The 19,131-nt window shown below is 34.4% G+C and overlaps 1 protein-coding gene across 1 annotated transcript; it reads left to right on the top strand.

Moving 5' to 3' along the window:
- Nucleotides 1–9,786: 9,786 nt before the first annotated feature.
- On the top strand, nt 9,787–19,073 carry LOC123673240 (transmembrane 9 superfamily member 3). Its single transcript, XM_045607713.1, has 9 exons — nt 9,787–10,018; nt 10,072–10,267; nt 10,327–10,685; nt 10,746–10,877; nt 10,936–11,102; nt 11,263–11,488; nt 14,770–14,978; nt 18,349–18,579; nt 18,683–19,073. The coding sequence occupies exons 1-9, from the start codon at nt 9,938–9,940 to the stop codon at nt 18,825–18,827; spliced, it is 1,746 nt and encodes a 581-aa protein (XP_045463669.1). The 5' UTR covers nt 9,787–9,937; the 3' UTR covers nt 18,828–19,073.
- Nucleotides 19,074–19,131: the final 58 nt, after the last annotated feature.

The raw sequence follows: 19,131 nt of genomic DNA, 5'->3' as shown, positions 1-19,131 counted from the left end.
TCCTGAGGATTACTAGAGATTTTTCTAGAAATCGATAGCAGATACGACAAAACTATAACAAACCGAAAAGTGTAGTACTGGGCCAGAGTTTTTTTCTACATTTTTCTAAACTAACAGCCATTCACCAAAATATAGTTTTGGAGGAAGGAAGCAGGCATCCTTCCAGAAAATATATCACCCTGTGGATTTGCATTCAAAATTAGCATATCACATAGTGAAAACTTTAAACTGGAATATTTATGGCCAATTCATATTAAATATCTTGTGAAGGGAAGGTTATACGAGAAAATAACTTGAACTTCAACACATGTATCTCAAAACAAAATGTTTGGGGACTCATGTCTTGAAATGATCCGGAAATCTGTCATTTTCATTTGTATCTCCAATTTAGGAGCACCGTGTAATTACCCCCAGTATCCCCCTATTTCTACGCTCTTGTCGTGAACTTTGAGTATAGAACAATAATATTTTATATTCTATGGTCTGTCATTATATTCCATTCATTTGAGTAAAAATTCGATATGAACTGAATTGTAATTTATTGTGAATGTTTGCAGTGTCTAAAATCAGTATTTCCTTTTTAAACGGCACCAGGCAGATACGGGAATTCGAAAAATTTTAAAGAGCGCCACCTTACAGCACTCTGGTGAAGCAGACCACCAAAGCAACAGGTGGGTCTCTCAAAAAGTCTGAAACAAAATCGAATCAGTAAACACACCAGGTATTCTATGCATCTTACGTAGAACCACAGACTAACCAGACAATTCACTCTGCCGTTTTTAGGCAAGGCGTTTCGTTGACCTTGAGTTTCACTATGAACTACTGTAGTAAAAAATGACAAAGATAACCGAACTTCCCACTCTTTCTAAAAGATTCAAAATGCATGTGATTTGTCAGATTATCCCATTCCAATTTTTGAATTCACCTGACTGCTTATATTCAACAATTTTCAGAAATGAAAAGCACATACTTAACATTTCATTTTAGACACTTTCAAAAAACAAGAGTATTTCTGAGAGCTTTAAAAAGGTAAACCTCAAGAATTAAAAATTACACCACACTTCTAACAATACACTAAAATAACTGAGTGTGAAAGTATGTATCATAATGAAATTCCTTGGAATACTAGCATGATTCTAAAAAAAACGTCTATTGGTTGCTTCTTAGAATCATACTAAGGGTTGCTTGGTATCTCTGAGATTCAAAAAATCTTTTTCGTCTTACTGATGAATGACTCCTCTGTTTACGGCAGACTATGATTGCAAGGAGAGCTCGAGCAGCGATCCTACATTGAGAGAAATATTTGAATCTAGAATTATTTGCGATTAATATTTTGAATCAAGCAAGAACAAAATAAAATTTATTTTCTTAGAACCGTCATTTTCAATAACATAACCTAAGCGAACGCAAAATCCACGATTCAAATTGAACTATCGCTGCGATTAGTCGAAAGAATCAATCTAGCTCTCTGATTGGTCACCCCGATTCACCCCGAACTCATTCATAAATACGAGTAGAGCGAATTCGAGGTCAACGAAACGCCGGTGACGATTTCCTTTGTAAATGCATAGAGTGAAACATCTGTAGTAATCTGTGGTAGAACTATAAATGTTGACATTGGAGTGTTTTGTTGTATTAGTTGTGTGTGTATTTGCTCTATTTAAATTTGATTTTACAATAAATATAAAAACTTTTCAGACTTCTATAGTGAACAAGTGTGTTACTGTGTATATAATATTTTCATTTTAGGTAAAGGCGGTAGGTATCATCATTTGTTTCAGTTCAATCTAGTGATATTGAAAGTTATGCAAGGATGGAAGACTTCGAAAAATGACGAATAACAACCGTGTGCATATAATATGTGAACGGTTGAATCAACATTATTATACTACAGGATTCTAATAGTACCTTTTTTAGGTCCAAATGGCAAGACTGAGTTTAGTAGAATACTTTGGGTATCTTAAAGGTACAAACACTTCTAGAAGTGTTTATGAAGGTGAAGAAGTTTTAAATGCTGGTCACATAATAAAAATGTTACATGTCATGACTAATAAACTTTAGTTGAAAGGTTTTTTCACTTATCCGAATTGATCATTTCACATTACCCTTCAATTATACAGTCCCAACAAAATATTACAAATGCTAATGTATTGAATATTTTTAGGAATATCACAGAAAGTCGCATATCCATTTTTATTTATTTATTAAGAGATAACTCAATTTACATAAAATGTTTCTAAAAATAAATTTATATAACTAGGTTATTATTATTATTTGAACTGGGGTCGTTTTGCTTCGGTGAGCCTTCCGGGAACTGCGACCATGCAGATCTTTTGTTCACTACCCTACTCATTCATAGAAACCCAGGGAGGTCGTCAACGACGTTAATAAAATTGACAACCTCCCTAGGGGCCTTGGCCATTACCTCTCTGGTATCCAGGACCGGCTTGCCCATGTGAATGGTTCTTAGGCCAGCCAGCTCTGGACACTTGCATATCAAGTGTTCAGAAGTTTCTACTTCCGATCCACAGAGCCTGCAAATCTCGTCTGCTGACTTACCCATACGGTACAAATGATGTTTGTACCGACAGTGCCCCGTCAGCAGACCCACCATCACCCGAAGCTCCGCTCGTGACAGCTTCAGGAGTTTTCTGGTGTAAGTAGGTGAAATCTTCACGAATTTCTTTGCCTGAGCAAGTCTAGGAGTGTTAGTCCAGTGGATTGTCCTACTGTTCAACTCCCATAGCTGGACCGCAGCTTTGTATTGGTCTTTTCCTATCCCACAGAAAGGCTCAGGTCCAGCAGGTCTTAACCTAGATGCACTTTTTGCAAGCTCGTCCGCTCTCTCATTTCCTTCAACCCCACAGTGCCCTGGTACCCATAGTAGAGTCACCTTATTTCCTCTGGCCAGTTGCTTTATGGTGTTACGGCACTCCCAAGTCAGCAGAGACCCCTGACAGCACGATTCCAGGGATCTCAGCGTGGCTTGGCTGTCCGTGGTGATGTAGATATGCGCCCCTTTGAGGTTCATTTTGAGACACTCCTGGGCGCATACATAAACAGCCATTATCTCGGCTTGTAGAATCGAGGGCTCACTTCCCAGGGCTTTAGAGATCCTCAGTCTAGGTCCATATATCCCAATGCCGGTGCCCTTCTCTGTTTTTGATCCATCTGTAAACCATATGGATGACTTTTTGTCTAGACGATTTATGAAACTTATTGCACTATGACGGTCATTTATAACCGTTTCAAAGGGCCTTTCAAAATCGTAGGTGGTTGGCATAATATCTGATGGTTTTGCGAGGAGGTTTGAATCTAGTTGATTCAGTATCCTCATATGTCCAACCCAGTTCCCAGGAAGGAGCTTTCCATTATGGGAAATCCTTATTGCTTCGAGCAGGCTACATTTCCTTACATGTAGGTGTAAGGGAGGCAAGTCTAGTATGACCTCCAGCGCTGCCGTAGGAGCTGTGCGCATAGCTCCTGTGACACCAATGCACGCCAGCCTTTGCATTTTCTGCAACCTGATGCGTGTGGTGACCTCCTCGGTTTTTGTCCACCATGCTAGAGATGCATAGGTGACAATAGGGCGTACCACCGCTGTGTATAACCACAGTACCATTTTCGGTTTCACTCCCCGTGTCTTTCCAAAGAGTCTTTTGCATGCCCACATAGCCGCCGTGGCTCTGGAAAGAGTCTTATCTATATGTTTCCCCCAGTTCAGTTTACTGTCCAGGATAACACCTAGATATTTACACTCACTATAGAAGTGCAGAGTCCGACCATTTAAGACCAGAGCTCTGAGGTCGAGATTCCTTCTTCTAGTGAACGGGATTATTGATGTTTTCGAGGGGTTGACAGTAAGCCCCTCTTCCCCGCACCAATTTTCAATAGTTTTGAGAGCAAGTTGCATTGTAACTAGGTTACTTAAAACTACTCATATCGATACCTATTTATCGAATTAAATTATTGCTTGACTAATGAATCACCAAAAAATAATGAGAATTCAATTGAAAATATTTCACTTATGAAATGTATTTATTTTGAAAATGCTTACCTCGATGAAAATAATCATCATCGATAAAATGCAGGGAACATACTTTCATATTTCTTGTCACTGGTTTATCGATTTTGAATTTCAGTTGCCAAGCTTTTTGTCGATCCCAGTTTCCCTTCCATCCAAACACGATATTTATTACCAGTTTGAGGGAAAGCATGGAACTTGATATTTGACCTTTTTTTTCCCAGGAAGAACACTGAGGAACTGAACAATAGCGATTCGAACGACTCAGAACTATTGAAATGATTCAAAAAATATATAAATATTTGTAGAATATCACACAAAAACAAAGCAGAATGCTAGAACCTCAGAGGAATGACTACCTCTGAGGCAAACCATGTCAACATTTCTAGTTACTCTGATTGTCACCAGGTAGCGTAGCGCTTATCTTGATTCGTCTATAGGCGAATCAAGATAAGCGCTACGCCACCTGGTGACAATCAGAGTAACTATAAATGTTGCCATGGTTTGCCTCAGAGATAGTCAGCCCTTTTAATTCCTCTGAGGTTCTGGCATTTTGCTTTGTTTTTGTGTGATATTCTACAAATATTTATATATTTTTTAAATCATTTCAATAGTTCTGAGTCGTTCGAATCGCTATTGTTCAGTTCCTCAGTGTTCTTCCTGGGAAAAAAAGGTCAAATATCAAGTTCCATGCTTTCCCTCAAACTGGTAATAAATATCGTGTTTGGATGGAAGGGAAACTGGGGAGTAAAGTGCTGATGGATCGACAAAAAGCTTGGCAACTGAAATTCAAAATCGATAAACCAGTGACAAGAAATATGAAAGTATGTTCCCTGCATTTTATCGATGATGATTATTTTTATCGAGGTAAGCACTGATATCACATGAAATTTTAGATTATATTTATGGGGATAATAAGAATAATAATAATCGTTTACAGGTTCCAGTTCTATACAGAAAGAATGTTTGAAAAAGACTGCTGTGCCTTCCAGAAATCTTCCTGTTGGATCCACTACCACAAAGGAAGAACCTGAATGTTCAAGTAGTAGATCTGAAAGATTGAATCAAAGAAATATCAACAAAGAAAAACTTATTGCTGAAGAATGCTCTTGTGAAGAAATTGAACCTGCTCTACAATCTACTTCCCAAGATGAAATCGAAGCTGCATAAGGTCTATTACAGCTTCTTCAGGGTCAGCCTGATTATAATGGGCCTAAAACTTTCAAGGATTTCGAAGTGCAAGTGAATACTCCTGAAGTATCTTCTTTGTGTGATCTGATAACAACAGATAGTGCTCTGAACAGTTTTACTGGTCTCAATAATATGAAACTATAAAAAACAATAGTAGAAGCAGTACAATCTATTTACAGTGATCAAAGATCAGATCGTTTAACAATCGAGCAGTGTATTGTTTTAGTTTTAACAAAATTGAAATGTGGTGTTTCATATGTGACATTATCTGTTTTATTTGGCATTTCACAAGAATTGTGCCAAAGATACATTGTCTTCAAATCTAAGGTACCTTTACACAATATTGGAAAAATTCCTCAGAAATATTTGGACATGTATTCTGAAATTCTATATATTTTTTTTCAGGGCACACTGATGATACTTCTCTATCACATTTTAATTATTTTAAAATAGTCATATAATATGCCGAATATATTTTCAAAATAAATACATTTCATAAGTGAAATATTTTCAATTGAATTCTCATTATTTTTTGATGATTCATTAGTCAAGCAATAATTTAATTCGATAAATAGGTATCGATATGAGTAGTTTTAAGTAACCTAGTTATTTAAATTTATTTTTAGAAACATTTTATGTGAATTGAGTTATCTCTTAATAAATAAATAGAAATGGATATGCGACTTTCTGTAGTATTCCTAAAAATATTCAATACATTAGCATTTGTAATATTTTGTTGGGACTGTATAATTGAAGGGTAATGTGAAATGATCAATTCGGATAAGTAAAAAAACCTTTCAACTAAAGTTTATTAGTCATGCAAATAACATGTAACATTTTTATTATGTGACCAGCATTTAAAACTTCTTCACCTTCATAAACACTTCTAGAAGTGTTTGTACCTTTAAGATACCCCAAGTATTCTACTCAGTCTTGCCATTTGGACCTAAAAAAGGTACTATTAGAATCCTGTAGTATAATAATGTTGATTGAACCGTTCACATATTATATGCACATGATTTTTATTCCTCATTTATCGAAGTCTTCCATCCTTGCATAACTTTCAATATCACTAGACTGAACTGAAATAAATGATGATACCTACCGCCTTTACCTAAAATGAAAATATTATATACACAGTAACACACTTGTTCACTATAGAAGTCTAAAAAGTTTTTATATTTATTGTAAAATCAAATTTTAATAACGCAAATACACACACAACTAATACAACCAAACACTCCAATGGCAACATTTATAGTTCTACGTTTGCTCACCTTGTCGCTGCATTCTTAATCTCAGATGCCTATTGGCAAAACAAAAGCTAATCAGTCAATACACCAGGTTTTTAGACATCTTAGCCATAAACTTCCACACTCGCAAGAAAAGTTGGACTTTCCCCACTTGTTGTACAATATACTATTTTTCCTTGGTTCAAGATTTTCCTTTTAAAATTTTTATTCTAGGTGTAGGGTTTGCTTAAGTAATTCCCTTCTTTCTACACGTAAAATTGACTGAAAGAATAAAAAATATAGGATGAAAATGCATGAGCTTGGACATCCCAAATTCATCAAAACTCAAGATTTTCATCCTATATTTTTTATTCTTTCAGTCAATTTTACGTGTAGAAAGAAGGGAATTACTTAAGCAAACCCTACACCTAGAATAAAAATTTTATAAGGAAAATCTTGAACCAAGGAAAAATAGTATATTGTACAATAAGTGGGGAAAGTCCAACTTTTCTCGCGAGTGTGGAAGTTTGTGGCACTAGCCTGAAGATCATGATCTTCTCATAAACATCCTGTACATTTTTGGTCCAAACGGCAACCAGTCTTATAAAACTTTGTATTGACAGAATCAAAAATGAAAAAGTTTTTTTTCTGCTTATTTTGTAAACGTATACACAAACCAATCACTACACCTATACGGGGAGACGGAGTTTTTGCTGAGGTTTTTATCTATTCTCTTGTATCATACGTTGAAATTTATGATGCCCCGTTTACATTTCCTCTACTAATACTGAGATTACATTTACACATGCTTTGTTGTTTGAAGTTGATAATTTTTTGTATTGCTTTATCTCAAAAGAATATAAATACAATATATATATATATACAGAGTGTCCCGGAAAGAATGTCACAAATTGATACCACGAATAAAAGTCATCATGGAGGACTCGTATCAAGAAGTTTCAATCGCCTGAATGCCTTCGTTTGGCATATACAGGGTGATGTTCATCTCATGATTAAAATTTCACAGTTCATTAACTCTTCAACTAATCGACCGAATAATTTCAACTTTTGAAGTTTTGTCATCCTTTACTCCTTCTTTCATCTTCCCCCAATATTTCTGAAATCGAATATCAAACAGATCCGGACTAGGAAAATTTTAGACTTTTTCTATTTTTGTGAATATCGGATCACTCTGTGTGCGACGTGTGCGTTATTATCATCATTTTATTTCATTTTCGTAACCACAAAGATTTAATTCATTAAAAAAATTCTAAATCTCTGCTTGGCATCGTCATATAAGAGGATCAATAAACATTCCCTTTTCAAAGAAATTTCATAGTTCAAGAAATCTTGACTTTATCGGTAGAGTTATTTCGAAAATGCAGTTCCATGATATATCTCCTGAGTTGAGATTTGAAGCCTCTATGCTCGCGGGGTATACAACTTCACACAATTATATGAGAAAGAGCGTCAATAAAGTGAGGTATTATGCCTAGGAATTGTAAGCCGACCTGCAATAGGTACACCTAATATTTACAATATGACATTCAGATCTAAAATTAAGTTTTCTGAACAGATATATTGGCTCACAGGACTCAATAATAGCGTTTTTGCTAATCGTTTCTTTCTGAAGTCGTTTCCACTGGGTTTCTTTATTTTTCGGACATTTTTACCTACAATAAATTCCTAGATTTCTTCGACGTCGATGAACAATGCGTAAGTAATATATCTGATTCTCACATTCACAAGACACTGCGTACTATCGATGAAAGATTACCTATCACACCACGAGATACAAAGGGCGGTAAGGCATGTAAAACTTCGAAAACTAAATGGGATTCAAAATATATGTTCCGCTGAAAACATTTAGCATTTATCAGTAACAAGTTTCGAATGCAGAATCGTAGGAATTTTCCGTATGTTGAATGTGTAAACAACTTCCACGTAAATCGAAGTGTTGTTTTTCGTCTTTGTGAAATACATTCCATCCCTCATTAAATTAGGGTAATAGGCTGATTATATTGGTTGGGTTGCCATGTGTTATTTATTGGCTTAATAAAGACGGTTTGGATAGACGCAGAAAAGCGAACCAACCTCATGTTGTTTCTAAGAATCAAGACTATATTTTTTCAGAAATATGAAAGGGTGGCCACAAACTGGGCTAAATTGCCCCCCTTCGAAGAATAGTCGCTTCACTACATGTTTTATATTTCGATTGTCAACATTGACCCTAAATGATTCATTCAATTCCATACATGATGAGCCAAATATCATTAGATTAGTCTTATCTACATTCAGCCTCAACCCGTGATTCGACGCATACTCCACCATCGATAGTACACCGTAATGCAGACTGCGCATCTTGGATCTCGCGTTTTTATAAATTTAATGTATACCTGTGTATCATCCGCAAACTGAGTTAAGTTGCATCCCTCAACATTCTCAGACATCAAACGTATACAAGACGAACAATAGGGGATCCAGTGTAGAGCCCTGCGGTACACCCTGTGCCACCTTAAGTGGATCGGATCTTTTATCATTTATGGTGACATATTGCTCACGTCCATCCAAGTAGCTCGCCAACAGCTCTCTAGATTTGCATGAGAAGTTCAGATATTTAAGTTCAGCAATCAACAGTCTGTGCACCACCAGCTCAAAGGCCTTCCTAAAATCAAGCAAGACCAATGCCGTATTTTCGCCCTTATCGCAAGCATCCAATATATGGTCAACAATTTTTAGCATGGGTGTGGTAGTGCTGTGGGCTTTTATTAGTGAAAATTTACCACAAATGCTCGAAGTGCTCGCCAAAAATTGAACTGTCTGAGTGTTATCACAAATTCTGATGGGTTGTTCAGAGTTATTGAGGGTGGATATTTTTAAATGGAACACCCTGTATATGTTAATGTCGAATTTCAGGAGGATCGTATCATCATAATTCAATAGTCTCCACTCCCCAAGAGTGCATGAATAAACCAGCGCACATTTTTGGTGTTTCAGAATTGACATTATAAATACGAGGATAGTTAATAACTAAGATGTTTAAAAAATCTTATTAATAACTCTTCCTTGGAATAGCTAGGTTTTTTAGATTTTTTAAGGTAATATTCTCCGCTGTAATAAGTATGCATATATTTCTACATAATTTCAAGGGTTTGAAGCTTACTCAAATTGTTCAAAGTAAATTTTAAATTCCCAAAAGATATTTGCAGAAAAAATGTTTCTAGAAGATATTTGTTTCTAACAGTACCATCTATAGAATATATCCACCCTCCATTCTCTATTATGACTTTTATGATTTCAACATCCATTTCATTATTTGTTTATTGTTCTATGGATCTTCAAGGATGGTGTCAATTGTCATTGTGACAATATCGTTTTTGTGTACGTGTGTTACCTTATAAAATATAGAATGGCAAATTTGGTTGATATTTGAATAATTCATGGTTTAATCCAATTGGAATTGAAATATCTACATTTAATTAATGTAAACATGGAACAGTTAAGGTTGTGTATGTTCCTGGCGTTTTTAATTTCTTCCACAGGGGTGTATTCTGATGAACATAATCACATAGTAAGTTACTGTGGAAAATTAAAAATGAAGAAAATCTACAATGACATTTTCAGTATAAGGACTACGAAGAGGTGGTACTATGGATGAATACAGTTGGGCCATATCACAATAGGCAAGAAACTTATGCATACTTCACATTACCATTTTGTGTTGGAGCCAAGGAATCAATAAGCCATTATCATGAAACCCTGAGTGAAGCACTACAGGGTGTAGAACTCGAATTTAGTGGTATTGATATTGAATTTAAAAGTAAGTTACTTTTAAATATTGATGCTTAAAGCTCTTTTCAATTACAAAATAATCTTTAGATCCTGTTCCAAAGCATACTCCATATTGTGCAGTACAATTAGACTATGAAAAATATAAAGCATTTGTATATGCTGTTAAAAATCATTATTGGTATCAAATGTACATTGATGACCTTCCAATTTGGGGTGTTGTTGGAGAAATGAAAGACAATAATTATTATATATGGACACATAAGAAATTTGAAATAGGATACAATGGGAAACAAATAATTGATGTGAATTTGACTTCTGAAGAAAAAGTTCTTCTTGCTCCTGATGCAAAATTGAGATTCACTTATGAAGTCATTTGGAAGCCAGTCTCCACAAAGTTTAATGATCGATTTGATAAATATCTAGATCATAATTTTTTCCAACATCGGGTAAGACAAACAAAGGTATTTATTCTTAGATTATGAGATTGAAATACATTTTGTTTGCAGATACATTGGTTCAGCATTTTTAACAGTTTTATGATGGTCATATTTTTAGTTGGCTTAGTTTCAATGATTCTTATGAGAACATTGGGAAAGGATTATGCTAGATATAGCAAAGATGAAGATATTGATGATATGGTATGGAGACTGTCCTATTTCTAAATTGAATGGATGAAGTTAATAAATTAATTTGCAGGAAAGAGATTTGGGTGATGAATATGGCTGGAAACAAGTACATGGAGATGTTTTCAGACCAGCATCAAATGCGGTCATGTTTTCATCATTGATTGGGGCAGGGTATCAGTTAACTCTAGTTGTATTTTCGGTTATAATTTTTGCCATTTTAGGGGAGTTGTACACTGAGTAAGTAAAATAAGTATTTAAACTTATTTATGCAGCATGAATCCATTCCATGTTTATCCTCTCCTATTAATTATTTTAGAAATCAGATAATAGGTATAATTCCAACATTTCTATTTCCTAAGGAAAGTTCTCACTAAAAAATTTGAATCATTTATTTCAGACGAGGATCTCTTTTGTCGACTTCAATATTTGTTTATGCCATCACATCACCAGTCAATGGATATTTTGGAGGTTCTCTATATGCTCGAATGGGTGGCAAAATCTGGATAAAACAGATGCTCCTATCAGCATTTATGTTACCTGCACTGGTTTGTGGAACAGCATTTTTTATAAATTTCATTGCAATCTATTATCATGCCTCCAGAGCTATTCCATTTGGAACAATGGTGAGAATAATTTGTAATCTTAAAAAACATGTTGGGTTCATGTAAGACAATAATAATTTTGGTATTGGGTGAACAAATCAACAGTATGAATGCTATGGTGGATGAGGACACATTAACAAAACCAAAACATTAACAGCTGTCATAATAATAAAATATTGAAACAAAATTGTGCATGTCGAATATTTTTTAATTTATTTGAGAATAAATTGTAGAGCTGTGTTTAAGTTGGAATTACATTTTTCTGGATTTGGCTAGAAATTGAATATGACATAACATATTCTAAAAAACACAATTTCATCTAAATTAAAATAACACAGTTTTCTACAATTTTTTTTTAGCATCTCTCTTGAGCTCACTTGAGCCTCGAAAAATATCATACAGTCTTATTGATTTGGTTGCGTTTTGACTCATCATTTATATTTAAAAATGGAAACACAACTTCTACTTCAATATTCTACATCAACTGCAGAATCCAATTTTCAAAAAATTGTTTATAGTTAACAAATTCAATATTGGACAAAAAAAAATTGTCATATTAAATGTTTAATAACGAAAACAATGCTTTTCAAATAAATCGAAGAAAACACCAATAATTCATCTTTTTGAACATTAACAATATTTAATATAATCAACATGCAAATTTGCACCAATTTGCATAATTTGAAAATAATTGACATTGGGCGCGTTCAGCAGAAAGATCGGTAGCGTAATTAGCTCCGCTACTGATAGGTATCAGTTTGGTAACATTAGTATTCTCTGCTGGACAGGTTGCTCCTTTTCTTGACAGCAATATGAGCAATAGGTTCTGTGGATCCTTCTTGAAGGCTACGTTATGATGAGAGACAATTTCCTGTTATAATATTTTTTCATTTCCACGTTTACTTACGGTATTACTACTTTTTTATTCTTAAATATGTGGGAAACTTATTCAGAGTAACATTTCAGAATGCTTGTAAAGGTTATGTTACAGTTTCCATTTTTGCTATATTTAAAATTTAAATTTTGTCTCTAAATCACTGTCACAACTGTCAATAATATATGTTAGTCAACATGTTACCAAAAAGTAGCATAAAATAAATTTGCTACCAAAATTCCTAGAATATTGAGAACTGTACCACAACTGTTGAGTCTGCTGAACGCGCGCCCATTGTCACAAAATGAAGCAGTGATCAGTTTGGAGAACGAGCGCTCAAAAAGATATACATAGAATGGAATATATTCTTAGAAGTAAAGATTGTAATAGAATAGAATATATTTATTTATCAAAAGGAAAAATACATTAAATTAAAGAAATGGGTATGTGGTAGAAAATTCTGCCTAAGATGTAAACATTTTGTGTGTTATTCTTTTCTGCCATAAAAGAGCATTGTTCAGAGTTAAAGAGTGGCAAGAACATGACATAATGAACTATTGATTGTAAAGCATGAATAAACTTACTTATTAGATAGATAGATAACTGTCATTTATTGCGGAACAAATGGTCATCAACCTTGGGTCCTTAGCCTGTTCTTTCACATACATTATTTTCACATTTCTGGTACCATAGAGCGGTGTGACATTGCACCACTTTATATAGTATTCTTGGTGTAACTTTTTCGTTTTTTTGTAAAATGAGTCCTATGCAAAGTATGTTTGATTTGAACATTTCAGTTGTCGACTGCTGTGGTTAGAATCACAAGAAAAGTTTTTTTATTTTTAAAAATTTGGCAAAGTGACCCGCAAATCGTTGCGAGTTTGCCAATGCCTTAAAAATTCGTTTTTTAGCAATTTAATGAAGTGCAGGTGGTATATGTTAGTGCAGTAATGCCTCCGGGTTCGCCCATATATCTTTTGTTAATTTTATTCCAAAGAGTTCTTCTGGGGATGTTGTACACTTCTGAAGCTGTCTGTATTGAAATGTTTTTATTTCGAACTGAATTGATTGCTCGGATTAGTCTTTCTTCCGTATAATTACTATATTTCCTTGTATCTAACTTCTTTTTGTATCGACGACCCATAATAATTGTACCTAAAAATAAAACAGGTGAAACAAATTTGGTATGTGGCAAAGTCTCCCGCCAAAAGGCCACAATATAAAAATTTCTTGAAATGTCAAAATCCTCTCAACCAAATGCTCTCAGTTTTTCTTTAACGTGACGTTTAATGATTTGAAAGTTAGCTGCTAAATATATTTCAATATACCGTTCACCATATTTTCTGCACAACTCCTACTAGTTCGTTAAAAAATTACCCGCTCACATAACATACCGTAGCACACCATTCAAAGTACGCCAGACGACGGCGACGGTTGCAACATGTGGGTATATAGTGCGGTTGAAGATTCCAATTCCTGATTTCTGTAAAATATTGCCAACTTTACGAAAACAAAATGAAACTCAAAATATTAGGCAGTTCGGCAAAGTCACCTCCGTTGGCAAAGCTCTACCGTAACCAAAAAAAAATAATTTTCACGTTGAATTCTTAATATATTGAATAAGGTCTGTATTGGATTCACTGATAAAGTTCTGCAGTAGTTTGTTGAATTTGACTTAGATTTAGGGAACACGGAAGATATTCTCAGTGACCACTAGACTGACAGTAACCAGTCTGCCACATATTAACATTGAAGATGCACAGAAAATTATTTTTCCAGTTCAAAGGATGTAGAAAACCGTTGTGTGCAGAATTTTCGACTTTAAGTTGAGACTTGAAGTCAAAAATTCTGCATTAAATGTGTTGAGAAACACATGAAATAAGTAGGAATGAAAATGTGTTATTTTGACATGGTGTCGGTTTTTTCTGTTTCAATTAATTGGTTTTCTTTTACATTAAATGTTCCATTTACACTTTCAATAACTGGAGAAATTTAGATTTTCCTAGAATTTCACTTTCAATTTTCAGGAGTTGATATTCTATGGAAAATTCAGCACATTTTCTTCTCTGTTGTTAAATTAATAATTTGTTACTAAAATTCATAGAATTGCATTCAAAGTAGTTGAAAACATTCACAACTCAGTAATTCAACTGAAAGAAGCCAAAGCAAATAGAGCCATGAACAAAAAAAAAATCATCTATATCGAAGGAGTTTGGGAGACTCCACCTCACTCTTCACAGAAGTGAAATGCCACCTCACCGGTTAAGTTAATAAGGTGCTTTCTTGTCATAAAGCTGTTGATATTGTTCTAAAGGATCTTAATTGTAGACTCGAATTTGCCTGATTGTATTGTTGTTTACTGGTTTGAACTATTAATATATTTGCTAACATATACATAAACTACTTACTATACAAATATTTATTTCAGGTTGCCGTTACATGCATCTGTCTGTTTGTTATTCTTCCTCTCACTTTAGTAGGAACTGTTCTGGGAAGAAATTTAGCTGGTCAACCAGATTACCCATGTAGAATAAACGCAGTGCCACGACCAATACCAGAAAAAAAATGGTTCATGGAACCTGGAGTTATTATTCTATTGGGTGGCATACTTCCTTTTGCAAGCATTTTCATCGAAATGTAAGTTAAACAAAAATGAGAAATGTACTAACATGAAGTGAATGATGTGGTTCTTGCAGCAAAATGGCAAGCCTATAAAAATAATTCATTCATGCTTTAAAGTTTTGATTTTTCCCCTTTCGATATTTATGCCATTACAGCTGCTGAGCTGTAATGGCATCATGGGAGAATGATATTCTGTGTTCAAATTGATCTATATTTTCGGATGAAAAAGATTTTCATTGAAATTTTCAAAATCTTTTAAAATAAATGGGACAGCATATATACGTGAAATCTCAACTTGATCATAATAATAATAATAATAATATTTATTCATGCTATTACATTTCACAATGTTTACATACGTCAAATACAAAAAGAAAATATATACTCATAAAAAATCCTGAAAATTATTCAAATAGTATTCATTCAATGAGAAAAAACATTTATTCAACAAGTATTTTTTCAAACAAAGTTTGAATTGTTTAGTAGGCATCGCCCTCACAGTGGGTGGCAGGCTGTTGAAGAGCTTAGGCCCATAGTAAGTTACACCGCACTTTACCTTATTGATTCTGTGGAAATCAGGATAAATTAGATCTCTTTTTCGTGTGTTATATTCATGAATATCCTGGTGTGTTCTATATTCCTCCTCATGCGACTTTACGAACAACAAACACTGAAAAATGAACAGACACGGGACAGTAAGTATTTTTTTATCCTGAAAGACATGTTTGCATTCATCTCTGTAATTAAGTCTACCCAAAACTCTGATAGCCTTTCTTTGCAATCCAAAGAGTCGTTTCACACCAGCATCATGACCCCAGCACAAAATACCATATGTTATCCTAGATTCTATGAATCCACGATACACAGACAATAACACAGAATCCGACACAACATCAGTTAATGACCGCAATGCAAAAACACCTGACGTAATTGAACTACAGACTTTATCGATGTGAGCATTCCAAGACAAATTACCCTCCATATGTACACCTAAAAATTTGATTGGTTCAAGTGAATTCATCCCTCCTAGATCTCTCATTGAAAAATACATATACTCTGTCTTCGTTTCATTCAAGCTGAGCTGGTTGCTATTGAACCATTCTGAAACAACAGAGGACAACTCTCCCAAAATGTGAACTATAAGCTCCCTAGACTGAGCCTTTTTGAGCACAGTTGTGTCATCAGCAAAAAGAACAAAGTCCGCATCAGGGTCGCAGCTCACAAGATCGTTGACGTAGATGAGGAAGAGAAGCGGTCCGAGAACCGATCCCTGTGGCACACCGCAATCAACACTTGACAAGTCAGACAGATCTCCTCCGACATCAACACACTGCACCCTATCAGACAAATAGGAGCCCAAAAGTTCAATTGCACCCTGATCGAACTGATACCTCTTTAATTTATAAAGAAGATGCTCTCTAGACACGCAATCAAAAGCCTTGCTCAAGTCACAGAAAAGTCCACCCACGTATAAACCATCACTATATCCTTCATTAATAATTTTCATAAGCTCTGTGATGGCAGCTGTTGTAGAGAGGCCGCTTCTGAATCCGAATTGGGAGCTATTAAAGAGGCAGTTGCTCTCAAAATAGGAGGTTAACTGTAGCTGCATAACCCTTTCCAAGACCTTTGAGAACAATGGTATAATCGATATTGGTCTATAGTTGTTGACCAATTGCACTGAACCTTTTTTATGAACAGGAACAACTCTTGCTACCTTAAGTATTTTCGGGAAGATGTTATCTTTTAAGCATAGATTCATCAATTTGGTGAGTGGACCAATTAATTCATTTACTAGACTCTTGAGTATTTTGATATTAAATCCATAATAGTCTCGACTACTCTTATTATTTAGTTTCATAATGATATCTCTAACCGAAGCCTCAGATACAAGAGAGAACTTAAATCGAATATCATGTAATCTGGACCCTATCGAACTACAGTAGTTATTCATAAATTCCGCCGATGTCCTTCTAGATGGTGGTATATTCATGATGATCTCTTTGGGTGAATCAACGAAAAATTGGTTGAATCTATTAGCAGTGATATTATTTTTACTTGTTATTTTTTTCTTCAACAGATTGGTACTACTTTTGATAACGTTCCATACAGATCTTGGATTATAATTGTGTTTCCGGATATAGTTGTCATTATATTGCTTTTTTGCAATCTTAATTTCACGTCGATATAATTTTTGATAGTCACTTACTATTTTCTTCGCATTGGGTGTCTTATAAACTTCAACAAGATCTCTATAAAAAATTAATCTCTCGCGCATATTTTTCAGATCATTACTGAACCAAGAAATAGGCAAGGAGTTAACAGAATGCTTATATGTTTTTGGGGGAAATGATAAATCCACACAATTCTTTATAAATGTCACAAACATATCAAACTTGCTCTCTGTACCAATATTAGTATCCCATATAAAATCCCAACAAATATCCCTAACCAGATATTTGAGAGTATCCATTCCCACCCTAGTAAGTGGTCTACACACAGTCACTTCACCAACTCCTCGTGTTCCTACATCACAAACAAATTCAGTCTCTATGCCCAAATGATCAGATCTGTTATTGATATATTGAGAATTTTTTCCTGCAATTCTTCTTAAATTTTTTATGGTTTTGTTAACGCAATCAAAATTAAATTGTTATTCTACATCTAAATGAAGATTTTCATACCTAACCATAACATTCGAGTTACAAGAGTTTTCGTGTTTACAGGCGAAAGAACAGAATTGAATTAATTACCTTTCTCAGAAGTGTATCGTACGACTTATTTACAGACTTCGGCGATGCGATTCATGTCGTCCGATTTTCGTTCAATTTGGTATTCTTTTCTTCCCATGTATTTACATTTTTAATTGCCTCAATTATATCCACCTTAATATCAGTAAATACAAGAGATGCTCTGACTTTCATGGGTATGAAACACGCCATACTGATACCATAGCCTTCCCCAAACATCGTACAGCTAAATATGAGTCCTCACCAAGTTTTATGGGCATTCCACTGTACAGCCGTTTGCCTAGTATGTTGAAATCAATGAATGGAAGGTCTTTCAAGCGAGAAGTAAAGTTACTATTAATTAAAGGGTGCTACTATAGTGTTGATGAGTTCCTTAAGGACTCCATTCATTAAATCTGTTTTTGTTTTTTTGATATTTATTTATTCATTGCTGACCCATAAACAAGTATTTCATTGCAGATATCAGGGCCTAAATTCAACAATATTCATTCAACAAAAACGTAAATCCTTAATACATAACTATTAGCCTCAGTGAACAGACCATCAACATAAAAAAATGCAGCAAAAATCTATCTATATATCTATATAAATCTAAGTATATTCAGGCCTCCAACTCATTATATATTTCATTATAGGTATTTCATCTTCACTTCGTTCTGGGCATACAAAATCTACTATGTCTATGGGTTCATGTTGCTAGTGTTCTTGATCTTGATGATTGTTACTATTTGTGTTACCATAGTTTGCACCTATATCTTACTGAACGCTGAAGATTATCGTTGGCAATGGACATCCTTCTTGGCAGCTGGATTTACATCTGGATATGTTTATCTTTATGCTATTTATTACTTCTTCTTCAAAACCAAGTAAGTAGAGGTTCTTGTCCCATGGAACAAATTTGATATAAAACCTTATAGTTAATTCACAAGTTCAAAAATTTGTTTTACCCAATAATTTTAATTTTTTTAGAATGTATGGACTGTTTCAAACAGCGTTCTACTTTGGATATATGGCACTTTTCAGTGGTGCTCTTGGGATAATGTGTGGAACTGTCGGATACACTGGTGCCAGTATATTTGTAAGAAAAATCTATTCCACAGTTAAGATTGACTGAAGTGTTGGAAATGCTACAACTGTACATAGTAATTTTTTGTTAATTGGTGAATATCTATTCACAAATTTTAGAATATACAAAGGTATTGAAATCAATGATTTATGTTAAATATGTTATTTTAATGCAAATTAGGTTATTTTTTATACACCATAGTATGAAGATTTTCAGTTATTTCTGTTTGGCGAACATTTTATTCAAAGTTGAGATTTTGTTTTTTTTTTCAAATTAAATAAATCTTCACTCAAGCGATGTCTTATTTTTTCAAATTAAAATTGGTATATTTCATTTCTATCACAAACACCCT

This window comes from Harmonia axyridis, chromosome 2 (genome assembly GCF_914767665.1).
Source record: "Harmonia axyridis chromosome 2, icHarAxyr1.1, whole genome shotgun sequence".
In the NCBI taxonomy this organism is placed as follows: domain Eukaryota; kingdom Metazoa; phylum Arthropoda; class Insecta; order Coleoptera; family Coccinellidae; genus Harmonia; species Harmonia axyridis.
Note: the sequence above shows the minus strand (reverse complement) of the source record. Positions and strands in the feature narration are given on the sequence as shown.